At 49.0% G+C, this 14,814-nt stretch overlaps 1 protein-coding gene across 1 annotated transcript; it reads left to right on the top strand.

The window, feature by feature from the left end:
• Positions 1-269: 269 nt before the first annotated feature.
• On the top strand, positions 270-437 carry CTXND2 (cortexin domain containing 2; the record flags this gene model as incomplete). Its single annotated transcript, XM_080690902.1, has 1 exon — positions 270-437. One exon carries the CDS (start codon positions 270-272, stop codon positions 435-437), a length of 168 nt encoding a protein of 55 aa, XP_080547028.1.
• Positions 438-14,814: the final 14,377 nt, after the last annotated feature.

Here is a 14,814-nt window from a genome sequence, read left to right as displayed (position 1 = left end):
ATGTATTTGGGAAAAACTGAGACCATGCCCAAAACTGAGACCATGCCCAGCTTAAGACTTGGCATTTATTTGTTTCTACATAGTATTATTAGTGTGTGTGTGTGTGTGTGTGTGTGTGTGTGTGTGTGAGTGTGTGTGTGAGAGATGCTGAGGAGGATACACATACTCACTAAGCTTGCTTTACCTCTTTTGCCTAGGACTATCGTAAATGTGAAGAAATACCTGAGGAGGTAGCTACAGCTGAAACCTGTGGAGAGGTGCTGGTCGCCATGGAAGATCCGAGGTCGTCCAGCAGCGTGGATGTGGACAAAGGCTTTGCCATTGCCTTCGTTGTGCTTCTGATTGTGTTTCTAGTCGTGATGATTTTTCGGTGTGCCAAGCTGGTGAAGAATCCCTATGAGGCCAGCTCCCCAACCACAGAACCGTCTCTGAGCTGAGCGTGACGGAGCCCGGTAGACTCCTCATCACGCTTTGAGGGCCTTTATGCAGACTTTTAGGATCTGGACTCAACCCAATGTCACCTCCCTACTTCTCAGGCTTTCATACAAGTATTCTGCACTGGGCATAAAGAGTGGAAAATAATAAAGAAGAGATGAATACAGGACAGTTTGTGTCGTTCCTGTTCAGGGCAATGATTACGAAACAAGGGCAGACATAGGATGAACTCACTGGCTAGACTAAGGCATTGGTTTCAGTTGTCCAGTATCTAAGGTCGTTAGGATGGGACAATTCCGGTCAAGCACTGTTAACAGAGAATTCAGAATTGTCTCTGTCCCTGACTCCTGGGGATAGGACTGCTCCTTTCCTTAGAGCCCCAGGATTCTATAACACGGGGACAAGAGAATATAAGCGCTCTGAAGGAGACACTAGACATGGCCTGCATCACAACAGAGGGTAAGAGGCCAGGCATGGTGGCATATGACTGTGATCCTAGTACTTGGGAGGCTGAGATAAGAGGACAACAGGTTCGAGGACAGCCTCAACAACACAGCAAGACCCTGAGCAACTCAGAGAGACTCTGTTTCAAAATAAAACTAAAAAGGGAAAGCCGGGCGTGGTGGCGCATGCTTGTAATCCCAGCATTTGGGAGAATGAGATCGAATAGCAGTTCGAGGACAGCTTCGCCTGGCTACTCAGTGGACTGATCCAGACCTCGCTGGCTCAAGCAGCGGCCTTGCCTCATGGGAGGCCCGGTTCTGGTCTCACTGGCCCCTACACCAGCCTAACCCCTCAGCTGGCTTCGGTCCCAGCCTTGGAGGCCGCAGGAGTGGCCTTGCCTCACGGCAGGCTCCGATGCTGGCCATTGGCCCATGCACCGGCCTAACCCCTTGGCAGGATTCCAATCCCGGCCTTGGAAGCCCCAGGACCGGCCTAGCATCACGGCAGGCTCCAATTCCGGCCTCATTGGCCCCAGCACCGGCCTAACCCCTCGGCAGGTTCCGCTCCCGGCCTAGGAGGCCCCAGCACTGGCCATGCCTCATGACAGGCTCCGATGCTGACCTCGCCTCACGGCAGGCTCCGATGCTGGCCTTGCTGGCCCCAGTACCGGTTTAACCCTTCGGCAGGCTGTTATCCTGGCCTCGGAGGCCCCAGTACCGGCCTTGCCTCACGGCAGGCTCCGATGCCGGCCTCGCTGGCCCCAGCACCGGCCTAAACCCTCGGCAGACTCTTATCCTGGCCTCGGAGGTCCCAGTACCGGCCTTGCCTCACGGCAGGCTCCGATGCCGGCCTCGCTGGCCCCAGCACCAGCCTAACCCCTCGGCAGGCTCTTATCCTGGCCTCGGAGGCCCCAGTACCGGCCTTGCCTCAAGGTAGGCTCCGAACCCGGCCGCGGAGGCCTCAGCACCAGCCTTGCCTCACGGCAGGCTCCGATGCCGGCCTCACTGGCCCCAGCTCCGGCCTAACCCCTAGGCAGGCTCCAGTCCCGGCCTCGGAGGCCCCAGTACCAGCCTTGCCTCTTGGCAGGCTCTGGTGCCAGCCTCGCTGGCCCCAGCACCGGCCTAATCCCTCAGCAGGCTCTTATCCTGCCAGCCCAACTTTTTATTCTTAATTTTGAAAAAGGATCTGAGTTGCAAAGGGCCTCACTAAGCAGCTGAGGCTGTCCTTGAACTGCAATCCTCCCGTCTCAGCCTCCCAAATGCTGGGATTACAAGTGTGCACCACCAAGCCCAGTTGCCAGACAAATTTTTGATGCTATATGCTGGCACGTCTGAACAAGCTGTTTAGGAGTAACTAAAATTTGTTTTATATCCCATGCTATATGTTACAGATTGGGAGAATATGGTTGTGGGGAAACTGTTCCCAGTGACCCCTGTTAGGGTCCCGGACATACTTTCCCCCAACCCATAACAAAACCCAAAATGACCAAAATCAGAAAAACAGCAGGTTCTTGTCCTAAGCTAAGAATAAATATGCATAGCTTGGACAGTTGCTGAACATGATTAATAAGCCCATATATAGCAGGTGTGGAGGCCTGTGCTTGTAATTCCAGCATTTGGGTGTTATGGTTTGAGAATGTGTTATGGTTTTGGGGAAACTGTCCCCAAGGACCCCTGTTAGGGTTCCGGACACAATTTCCCTCAAAACACAAAAAAACCCAAAACAGAAAAACCGCGGGTTCTTACCTGAGCTAAGGATAAATATACATTAGCCCGGACTTTTGCTGAAGATTTAAAGAAGTTTATTAAAAAGATAGAAATACAGCCGGATGTGGTGGCGCACGCTTTGAAGGGTCCAAGAATTGCCCACCAACCCAAATATCGAAGGACTCACAAGAGATGTAAAAATGCAAGCGAGGTTTATTGTCCCGGCTAGCCAGGGGTCGAGACCAAGACACTATGGCCGAGGTTCGACCCCTCCCCACTCCATGCTCTGAATTTTATAACCCTAGGAGGGAGTGGTTACACATGAGGGAGTGGTTACACACGTCAGAGCCCGCCAACCTTAGAATACAACCAATCAGATACAAGGACAAACAAGTACAACCAATAATTTTAAAACATGCATCCACACACGTCAGAGCCTGCTCTGCCTTTCCCACCCACCTTGGCTGGGCCAGGCTTATCTCTGCACTGAAGAACAGATTATCTCTGCACTGGAGAGCAGATTAGCCTGGCCTTGTTTGCTGATCTAGCTCAGAGATATGGGGATGGGGTCCCATTTACAAAGACCTTGGCCGGCAAGCTGGAGATTAGAGGCTTTGACCTTGTGGGTCCCCTACCCTTGTCCTTGGATGGATCTTGATTTTATTTCCAATCCTACCCTACTTCTATCTTAACTATATTTTAATACCTTATTTCTAATCCTAATATGGGAGAAGACTTCTCTAGTTAACTTCTCATATAGGGGGGGAAAGCACTTCTTCCAGCCTGCTTTCCAGCACCCCTACAGCTTGTAATCCCCGCACTTGGGAGGCAGAGACAGGAGGATCACGTAGGTTCAAAGCCAGCCGCACTGGCTTAAGAGACCCTGTTTCCAAATAAAAATATGAAATATAGTTCTGGGAGTGTAGCCCAGAGGTAGAAGGGCTTCCAGGAACCCCAGTACCACACACACACACACACACACACACACACACACACACACACACACAAAGATAGAAATACAGAAGACAGTTACAGCCCAATGCCATTAGGAAATGACACAGGGGTGGGGGAGTATCGAACTAATTCACCAAAGTACAAAACACGTGGACCATTCTTACAGCCAGCCCTACCAGACCTGGGGCAGGTCTTTTGATATGTAGATGTGCTGCCCTATCTCTAACCAAGGTATCTGTTCTGTCTCCATCCCAGCCTGATCGCCCCCCTCTGAAGAAGGGGGGGCAGCTCTGTCTCTGGCACAGACCTCCACACCTTTTGTTACACTCCAAAATGTGTTAAGTTGCTTCTCTGGAATCTGGGATTTCCTCACATCCTTGAGGAACCTTGCCTCTCTTTAGAAATGTAAAAAGGCCCTTTTTCCTGAAGCTCCTGACATTCTTTACTACCAAAGATATATTTAAATCTTGCCGGGCGTGGTGGCTCACGCTTGTAATCCCCGCGCTTGGGAGGCAGAGACAGGAGGATCGCGCAGGTTCGAAGCCAGCCGCGCACGCTGGCTTAGGAGACCCTGTTTCCAAATATAAAAAAATGTAAAAAGAGGTCTGGGAGTATAGCCCGGAGGTAGAAGGGCTTCCAGGAACCCCAGTACCACCAAATAAATAAATAAATAAATAAATAAAAAATAAATAAAATAAAATTGGAACTCTTTCCCAGTACTGGTACTTTGGGAGACAGAGATAGGAGGATCAAGGTTCACAGATAGCCGTAGCTACTTAGTAAGGCCGTTTGCAACTTAGTGAGACCCTGTTTCAAAATAAAGTATAAAAAAATAGGGCTGGAGGTGTAGCTCAGAGGGAGAATGCTTCTGGTTCCCATACCCAGTACAGAAAAGAAAAAAAAAAAAGAGCATATATATGCAGTAACCAGAAAAATCACAGGTTTAGCAATTATTTTTTTCTCCAGTAACCTTGTTGCGGTGTACCTGTACTAGTATTGGGAATGGCTTAGGAAGATTTGAGAAAGCTCTGATTAATATATTTCAAAAATAATTGTGTCAAAATGGCGCCAGACCAGGGTAAAGAAAGGACTTGATTTCTGCCTAAAAGCAGGCAGCTATTCCAATGTAAATTAACGTAGTTAAAAGTAATTAACAAGTCAATAAAGGCGAGCTAGGGCTTCCTCTTTGTAAAGACAGATCTACAAGATAGTCTAGAGAGGATGCAGCAGGGGGTTGACCTTCGACCTTTGTAAAAGGAGACACCTTGCCACACCTTCCTGGGGGAGGTACCTTACAGGGACATTCACTACTTCAGAATTAGGAAAACAAGATGGAGGTCATGGGTATAAAAAGTCTGGTCCACGTGCTGTATCTTGGGGGTGGTGAGTTGGCCCGGACCACCCTCCCCAGCTGTAACTATTTTCTGTATTTCTATCTTTTTAATAAACTTCTTTAAATCTTCAGCAACTGTCCAAACTATGCATATTTATCCTTAGCTCAGGAAAAGAACCCGCGGTTTTTTTCTGTTTTTTGGTCGTTTTGGGTTTTGTTGTGGTTTGAGGGAAATGGTGTCCCCTTCTTGCAAACTTTTCCCACTTTTTGCCTGACTATTTATTTATTTATTTATTTAGTGGTACTAGGGGTGGAACCCAGGGGCTTTCTACCTCCAGTCTACACTCTCAGACCCTTTTTATACTTTATTTGGAAACAGGGTCTCACTAAGTTGCTGAGAGCCTCGCTAAGTAACTGGGGCTGGCTTTGAACCTGCGTGATCCTCCTGTCTCAGCCTCCCAAGCACTGGGAACACAAGCGTGTGCCACCACGCCCGGCATGCCTGACTTTTTAGAACTTTAAGATGGAGACAGGCTCTAAAATGGAGTCAGTATTATTCAGGGCTGGGCTAAAACTCTATTAAAGCACACTCTCTAAAAACACTCTAAATTATTAATCACACCATATTAATCCAAAACATCTTAACGCATCTATACTATTAATTCAAACTAAAACCTAAATATTTAATTAAAAATATAAAGCACAACAACCTAAGGAAAAAATACATTTGTTGCCCCAGAGGTGGATTACCTTTGGAACAAAGAAGAAGAAGTGCTGGGTGTGGTGGCATACATCTGTAATCCCAGTGTACCAATATTGGGACTGACCTAGGAAGATTTGAGAAAGCTATGATTATTAATATATTTCAAAAATTGGGTGAGGGGTAAATCTGTGCAAGGACTTGGTTTCTGCCTAAAAGCAGGCAACTATTCCAATGTAAATTAGCATAGCTAAAAGTAATTAACAAGTCAATAGGAGAGGAGAACTAGGCCTTTCTCTATCTAAAGACAGATCTACATGATTAGATAAGCTAGCTAAGATGGTAGGAGGGGTCCACCTTCATGAAAGGAGACACCTTGCCACACCTTGTTGGGGGAGGTACTTTACTGGGTAAGGGGAGGTACCTTACAGGGACGTTCACTACGTCAGAATTACGCAAACAAGATGGAGGTCATGGGTATAAAAAGGTGGAGTCTACGTGTGATCCCTTTGGTGTATTCATTCAAGTCACCCCTCCATGCCAGTCTGGTATGGAACTGTACCTATCCTCTGTATTTCTATCTTTTAATAAACTGCTTTAAATCTTCAGCAACTGTCCAAGCTATGCATAAATAAATTTCTTAGCTTAGGACAAAAACCTGCGGTAATTTTCTGTTTTTTGTCATTTGGGGTTTTGTTGTGGTTTGAGGGAAATGGTGTCCAGGACCCTAACAGGGGTCCCTGGGAACAGTTTCCCCACGAGCATACTCTCCCAATCCGTAACACCAGTACTTGGGAGGCTAAGACGGAAGAAATATTAAAGGTTCAAGGATAGTCTCAGCAAGTAGTGAGACTCATCAACTTAGCAAGACCCTATCTCCAAATAAAAATAAAATAGGGCTGGGGATGTAGCTCAGAGGTAGAATGCTCCTAAGTTTGATCCCCAGTGAGCTGGTATTGGGAAAAGACCTCAAAATGTATTAATGTGCTGGTATTGGGCAATGGCTTCAAAAATAACTTTGGTACTAGAAAGCCATAGCTTGGAAACAGGGCAGGCACTCAGACAGGGAAGGGACCCTGCAGAGTTCCAGGCACCAAGGGTGATTAGCAAGAAAACAGAGGAAGCCCAGGGTATTTTACATTTTTAAAACAAGCAAACTTCTCCAAAGATGTGGGGGGATGCCATAAGTCTTCAAAAGATTGTTAAGTAAAATAAAAAATTATGCGAGTAAAATAAAAAATAATGTGAGTACGGCAGAGTGTGAAAAACACGAGAGAGGTCTGGTACACGTGGCATGTAAAGTTTTAATGGCACAGCTCTCCCGGGGATCAGGGCGAGGCACCGTGGGGCCCGCGCGCCTGTCTGAAGCTAGAGGACGCGGGCTCTCCTTTTCAAGGCATTCATCTCATGAGATGGGGGTTTTACTCGCAGGAATGCCCAATTCTTGCAGGGGTTTCAGCCCCTCCCTTGCCCTGCAGAGGTCATGTGACACAAAGTCACGCGAGTGCAGGACCCAACTTATCATCCCGGCCTTTTGATGGTAGGGATAACAGATGACGATTGGACCCTCTAGCTTCTTCCTGCTGTCAAGGGGGGCATCGTCAGGGGCCCCAGGCCAGGAGGAGTCGGGAGTCCAGTCCCCCAGAAGGGGGAGCAGGTGGGTGCATAGCTGCAGTGTGAATTGGAGGTTACCCTGGACAGCTTAGTGATGTGCGCTTGAGGAGGCTTGAACAGGTGAGGGCCTTTTCCAAGGGCACTGTTCCAGTGGCCCTCCTGGCCACACTTCAGGCAGGCTCCTGGAGGTAGTCGTCGTTGCAGTCCGAAGCTAGAGGACGCGGGCTCTCCTTTTCAAGGCATTCATCTCACGAGATGGGGGTTTTACTCGCAGGAATGCCCAATTCTTGCGGGGGGTTCGGCCCCTCCCTTGCCCTGCAGAGGTCATGTGACACAAAGTCACGCGAGTGCAGGACCCAACTTATCAGAGATAATCAATTAACACATTTTGGGGTGTAACAAAAGGCTTGGGGTCTCTACCAGACACAGGACAGGCCTACAGGAAGGAATCCCCACATCAGAAGATCTGCCCCTGAGAAGGGGGGGAATCTAGTTTGATCAGAAGACTTGGTATAAAACTGTTCTTTCATCCAAAAGACTTTGGTGACTTCTTTTCAAGTCACCCTACTTTGTCACCCTTTATGGCTTAGTGCTTTGCTCTAAGCTATGTCCTATCTGTACCAGTATTGGGAATGGCTTAGGAAGATTTGAGAAAGCTCTGATTATTAATAGATATATTTCAGAAATAATTGTGTCAAAATGGCAGACCTGGAGAGAGAAAGGTTTGGCTTCGATCAGGAAGCAAACAGCTACTGAAACTTAGATTGACTTAGTGAAAAGTAATTAGCAAGTCGATAGGAGGGGAACTAGGCCTTTCTCTATCTAAAGACGGATCTACATGATTAGATAAGCTAGCTAAAATGGTAGGAAGGGTCAACCTTCCTGAAAGGAGACACCTTCCCACACCTTGCTGGGGAAGGAACCTTACAGGGATGTTTACTAAGTCAGAATTACATAAACAAGATGGAGGTCATGGGTATAAAAAGTCCGGTCCATGTGCTGTATCTTTGGGTGGTGAATTGGCTCGAACCCCACCCCCCATGCCATTTGCATGGGACTGTAACTATCTTCTGTATATATATATATATATATATATATTTTTTTTTTTTTTTGGTGGTACTGGGGTTCCTGGAAGCCCTTCTACCTCCGGGCTACACTCCCAGACCTGTTTTTACATTTTTATTTGGAAACAGGGTCTCCTAAGCCAGCGCGCGCGTCTGGCTTCGAACCTGCGCGATCCTCCTGTCTCTGCCTCCCAAGTGCGGGGATTACGAGCGTGCGCCACCACGCCCGGCATGTATTTCTATATTTTTAATAAACTTCTTTAAATCTATAGCAAGAGTCCAGGCTAAAGTATATTGACCCTTAGCTCAGGACAAGAACCCGTGGTTTTTCTGCTTTTCGGTTTTTTGGGGGGTTTTGTTGTGGTTTGAGGGAAATTGTGTCTGGGATCCTAACGGGGGTCCCCGGGAACAGCTTCCCCACAACCATAACATTAAAAAACCATATTCTCCCAATCTGTAACATATTTCACCGTAACACTATCTTTCCATCTTTGTATAATAAAATCACTTAAGCTACAGCAAAAGAGTTTGGGCTACTGTTTTCTATACATAGCTCAGAACAAGAACCTGCTGCTATATCTCACCGTTAAGTTTTGGAGCCCAACAGGGTCCCTGTAACTGTTTCCACTGTTATATACAGTACAAAAACAAAACAAAACAAATCAAAAACAAAGAAAGAGGAATAAACTAAGGCAAACTCATGTGGGGCCAAAATAAATGCGAGGTAGGAAACCCAGTCATAGCCTTAGAAATTTAGACCTAAGATGGGAAAAAGTAAAAATTACCCAACCCCTTTCTCTAGATACTTGAGAACAATAGAGCAGACACTTTCAAATGATAAGAGAGTGGTTTCCTAGGCAACCTAGACTCATGCCTGACGGCCTCTTTCTAATGTAAACAAGGGAGTGTCTATCAGGGGCTAGAGAGAGCTGTGGGATGGTATGTTACTTGACCGCCTTTCCTGCTTTATGTATCTTGCTTATGCTAGGTGTAATAAATCTCGTGCTTACCCTTTCTCTCTCCAAAGTGAGAGACTGAGGGTTTAAGAATAATGTGAGCTGGGCGTGGTGGCTCATGCTTGTAATCCCAGCATTCGGGAGGCTGAGACTGGAGGATCGCAGTTCGCAGAAAGCCTCGGCTACTTAGTGAGGCCCTCTGAAACTTAGTGAGACCCTGTTTCAAAAAATAAAGAATAAAAAATAGGGCAGGAGGTGTAGCTCCGAGGTCAAATGCCCCTGAGTTACATCCCCAAACCCGCAAAAAAAAAAAAAAAAAGAATCATGTGAACTCCTCTTTGTTTGGGGTCCATTACCTTGGGAAACTGACACCTGGACTATCATCAATGATTTAAGAAAGACCTGCATATTCTACTTTTAGCCTCTGGAGTTTCATTTTGTCTCTGAGACCAGGCCATGAAGTTAATCTCCAGTAATAAATGCGGTTCAGGAAAGAGGGCAATATGGCCATTGTAGTAGAGTATTTCCAGTTCTAGTGGCCAGATGGTCCTTAACCTGAAGATTCATAGAACTGCAGCCCATAGTGTAAGGTTGGGGCAGGGCCGGAAGCTAGGAGGCGGAGCTCTGCGATTCCGGGAGGGGACCAGGCCTCCCGGTCCGGAAGAGCAGAGTTCAGAGAGGACCCGGAGAGGGAGGGAGGCATTCTCCCGCCCGCCACCGGCCCCCGCGGCCACGCGGGGGCTGGAGGCTGATCCCCCACAAATAAAGCCTCTCATAACTTATTATGGATCTCGGCGTGTCTCTATGCTACTGGACACACACACACCCATACAATCTTACATTTTGGTGCCGAAACTCGTACCGGACTTATGGGACCTGGCTTGGATCTGCGCTTACTGGACTCTCAGCTTATTTAACTACATGCGCAGCCTCTGCGCGCCCGCCCGCCCGGCCCGCGGACTTCTGCAAACTGCTGAAAAAAGATACGCGGCGCCGCCTCTGCTGGGATGGGCCGCAGCACCCGCCCGCCCGCGGCACGCCGCGGCTTGAGCCCCTTCTGCTGTAATGGGCGCCCGCGCCGCCCGCCCGCCCCGCGCCTGCGGCCCGAGCTGCGCCCCGGCTGCACCCCGGCTGTGCCTGGGTCCGAGCCGCGCCGCGTGAGCACGCCCGCGGCCCCGAGCCACCAGCCGCCAGCCCACCGCTTGTATGGCGCCGCGCCCACGCCACTCTGGGCGCCTGCACCGCCGTGCGCGTGCCCGAGGACCGCGCCACCGCGACCGTGGACCCAGGATGGGCCTGAGCTGCCGGCGCGCGCCGCTCTCATCACTGGGGCAGGCCCGCGCCCCCCGCGGACCTCTCTCCCCCGACCCGCCAACTCCAGCCTGTGCTGCACATGCTTTCTATGCGCCTGGCGTGCTTAGACCCGCCCACCCCTGCCTGCCAGATGGCGCAGGCCCCTGCGCCCGCTCTCTGCTGATATCCCTTGCTCCTGCCGATTCCTTCACCCTATGCCCGCCCACCCCCGCTGCCCGGACCTGGCCATTTCGGTAAGCACCCAAATGGGATCACTGTGGGGGGTAAGGCCGCAAGCTCTGGCCCGCCATCTTTGGCCCACGTGTAATCACTGGGGAGCCGCCATGTTTCTTTAACCCCTCCCACCTCATGGCCTCGCTGGAGGTCCGCCATGTTTCTTTAACCCCTCCCACCTCGGCCTCACTGGAGGCCCCGCCATCTTTATTCCCGCCCATTTTCCATTCCTAACCAATCCTAGGAGTCGGCGGCCATTTTTAAAAAACTTTTCGCAGCCATCTCCAGGCCAGATCTCCACAGCACCATCTCTCAGCGGCAAGCTTCCTCTTAAGGAACTAAGTGGGTTCCGCCTAACTCGGAGGGTTCTGACTGACTGACTGCTATTAACCCGGTATACCGGTATCCTCCAGTTCTCCAATCGTCCTGGACGATTGCGAGGTGTGTAAAAGAGACAAAGAGACGTCTTTTCTCGGTCACACCTACTCTATACCGAACTAGGCAGGGCCCTGGGACGCTGGAGTTTCCTGCCTTTGTTCTCGCCCACTTACAACTCATGGGAGGAAGTCAGCCATCTAAGATTGAGATCGATTCTCAATTCCCGCTGGGCCGTGTGTTATATAATCTGCAGGCTCTTGGATTCTCAGGGGAACTGTTCCCAGAGAGACTTATTTCCCTTTGTACTAAGATCTGGCTGACATATGATCTACCCAATAATACTCGATGGCCTGCCAGGGGCACGCTAAATCCTAGGACGCTGATGGCTCTCAGTGAATATTGCACGCGTTCAGCAAAATGGTGTGACCTCGAATATTTACAGCCCTTCTGGCGGCTGCATTTTCTGTTTTCTCCCTCTACCAGTTCTACTGCTGCCTAATCCAGCCAGCCACAGCCGCCATCTTGGACACCACGTGACAACTCACAGGCGCCACCTGGTGGCCATTCTGGGTCACAGGCTTACAATTCTGCGGACCCACAGCAGCCATCTTGCAATAAAACATGGGGGCCGGGGTCTGACCCAGCTGGGTTACAAGCCCCATCTTCCTCTCTCCTGGCCCCACTTCGCGAAGTGGCTGGAGCTGAAGGGGTGGTCCGGGTCCATGTTCCTTTTTCCCTTCCTGACCTCACTCAACTGGAAAAGAGACTGGGATCCTTTTCTACCAATCCTTCTGCTTTTATCAAGGAATTCCAACATATTGTGCAGGCATATGATTTAACTTGGCGGGATTTGCATGTCATTCTAACCTCTTCTCTAACTCCAGACGAACGTGATCGGATCCTGAAGGCAGCCAGAGAGAGGGCTGACCAGAGTCATTTAACAGATCCAGGGCTTCCTATTGGTACGGCTGCAATTCCATCTGAGGAGCCCCATTGGAATTATAATGTAAAGGAGGGAATAGAAATGAGAAATTATATGATACAATGTCTTCTTGATGGTATGCGAGATGCTTCTCATAAGGCAGTTAATTATGATAAGCTCAGGGAAATCACCCAGGGTCCAAATGAAAACCCAGCAGTTTTTCTTAATCAGTTACGAGAGGCCCTTACGCGCTATACCCGTCTAGATCCATCCTCTGAGGCAGGCTCGATCATATTGGCCACTCATTTTATTGGGCAATCAGCTCCTGACATTCGGAAAAAACTAAAGAAAGTTGAGGATGGCCCACAGACTCCTATTCGAGACTTGATGAACATGGCATTTAAAGTCTTTAATTCCAGAGAGGAACAGGCCGAAGCGGAGCGTACTCTCCATCTTCGTCAGATGGCGGACTTACAGTCCCAGGCCCTGATTGCAGCCCTGAGGCTGGAGGAGGAAGGTCAGCCCTCCGGGTGGCAAGCGCCACCCAGGAGAGGACGACAGTAAAAACAACCACCTCCAGGAGCCTGTTTCAGGTGTGGAGTATATGGCCATTGGAAGGCGAGTATCCTTTAAAAAGCGGTGGACCTCAGGTACCTCACTACAAGGGGTCTACCCTTCTGGACAAGGACCCGCCGCTGGCCCTATTTGGTCTGACCAAGGACTGATAGCTCCTGGAATCCCTCGTCCTCCTTCCTCCATCTTCCTTGCGGGCCCAGGGAAACTGCAGGTACAGGGTAAGCCAATTTCCTCTTTGGTGGCCTGCTCGATCTTTCAGGCCTTAGTTTCCTTCTCAAGTCTTGGTTCAGGATGATGAGGCAAGCCCTCCAGCCTCTGCCCACAGCTTAGGCCATATCTAAAAGGGCTCTGTTACAACAGCTCCAGGGACAAATCCTCTTACACGGTGTTGGGATCCACTAAACTTTGTTTCTTTCGACATAACTCTCTTTGATGTTTATATTTTAGCAGGTCCACTTGTTTACATACTATGGTGCTCTTTCTCCTCGGATGCCAAATTGCCTAAGTATTAAACTTCTAAAATGGGTAACTGATGCTCCCAAGGCAGTGACAGGTGTTTAACCAGACAAATCCATACTCACTCAATGCTAAAAAGAGTGGTGTGGGGTCTGCTTCGGGAGTTGCTGCTATTAATAACTCTGGTCTAATGAAAAACTGCTAAAGGGGCGATAGACGCTCTCCTCAGGAAAATGTTGCTATTTAAGTTAGTAGATCTAGTGACTGCCTTGCGTCTAAAAGGGCTTCTGCCCAGCCTGGGTTCCGCTCTCACAATTTTCTTTTTCTTTAATAGCACCTTGCCTGTTAGTCTCCTCAAAGCAAACCGGCCACCGAGCTCTCCAGGGTAACCTCCAACTCTCGCTGCGACCACAGCCACCTGCTCCCTTCCGGCAGCTCAAATTCCGACTTCTCCCGACCTGGGGCCTTTGACTGGGGCCCTTGACTGACGTCGCCCAGTCTCAGCATGAAGCCGCTAGATGAGCAAAAACTCCATCCTTCTGCACCCCTTAGTCAAAGCCCTTCTGCACCCCTGAGTCAAAGAGGTCAGAATGTAAGGTTGGGGCAGGGCCGGAAGCTAGGAGGCGGAGCTCTGCGATTCCGGGAGGGGACCAGGCCTCCCGGTCCGGAAGAGCAGAGTTCAGAGAGGACCCGGAGAGGGAGGGAGGCATTCTCCCGCCCGCCACCGGCCCCCGCGGCCACGCGGGGGCTGGAGGCTGATCCCCCACGAATAAAGCCTCTCATAACTTATTATGGATCTCGGCGTGTCTCTATGCTACTGGACACACACACGCCCATACAATCTTACACATAGACCTTGGGTTAGTCCGGTTTCATCATTTACATTATTTTCATTATCGGATATTCTTAAACATTTCTTTCATCTCAAATGGGCAGCTTACATTTACAATTAGTCTGCAGAGAAGTTTCATTGGACCAGAACATTTAAATTGTTAATGAACAAAGTAGGTGTGAGTTGGGGGTCTATATTTGTTATTTAGATCAACATCTTAACATTTTTATTATTATCATTATCTCGGGCAGCCTGGTGTGGTAGCCCATGCTTGTAATCCCAGTATTTGGGAGGCTGAGAAAGGAGGGTTGCAGTTCAGGGCCAGCCTCTGCTATTTAGGACCTTTGCAACTCAGTAAGACCCTGTATCAAAATAAACATTAGCTGGGTGTGATGGCCCACACTTGTAATCCCAGCATTCGGGAGGCTCAGACAGAAGGATCCAGGTTCGCAGAGTCTCAGCTATTTAGTGAGGCCCTCTGCAACTCAGTGAGACTCTGTTTCATAATAAAGAATAGAAAATGGGCCAGGGGTGTAGCTTGGAGATAGAACACCCCTGGGTTCTATTCCCAGTGCAGCAAAAAATAAATAAATAAAAATTAAAATAAAGACTAAAAAAGAGGGCTGGGGGTGTAGCTCGGAGGTAGAATGCCCCCCTAGGTTCAATCCTCAGTACTGCAAAAAATAATAATAATTATTTGTTACGGATTGGGGAGAATGTAGTTGTGAGAAACTGTTCCCGGGGACCCCTGTTCGGGTCCCGGACACACTTTCCCCAAACCATAACAAAACCCAAAACGGCCAAAAACAGAAAATTACTGCGGGTTCTTGTCCTAAGCTAAGAATAAATACGCATAGCTTGGACAGTTGCTGAAGATTTAAAGAAGTTTATTAGAAAGATAGAAATACAGAAAACAG

Source organism: Muscardinus avellanarius, assembly GCF_963383645.1.
Source record: "Muscardinus avellanarius genome assembly, chromosome: 3".
Taxonomy (NCBI): Eukaryota; Metazoa; Chordata; class Mammalia; order Rodentia; family Gliridae; genus Muscardinus; species Muscardinus avellanarius.
The sequence above is the reverse complement of the archived record's forward strand: the minus strand, read 5'-3'. Positions and strand labels throughout refer to the sequence as shown.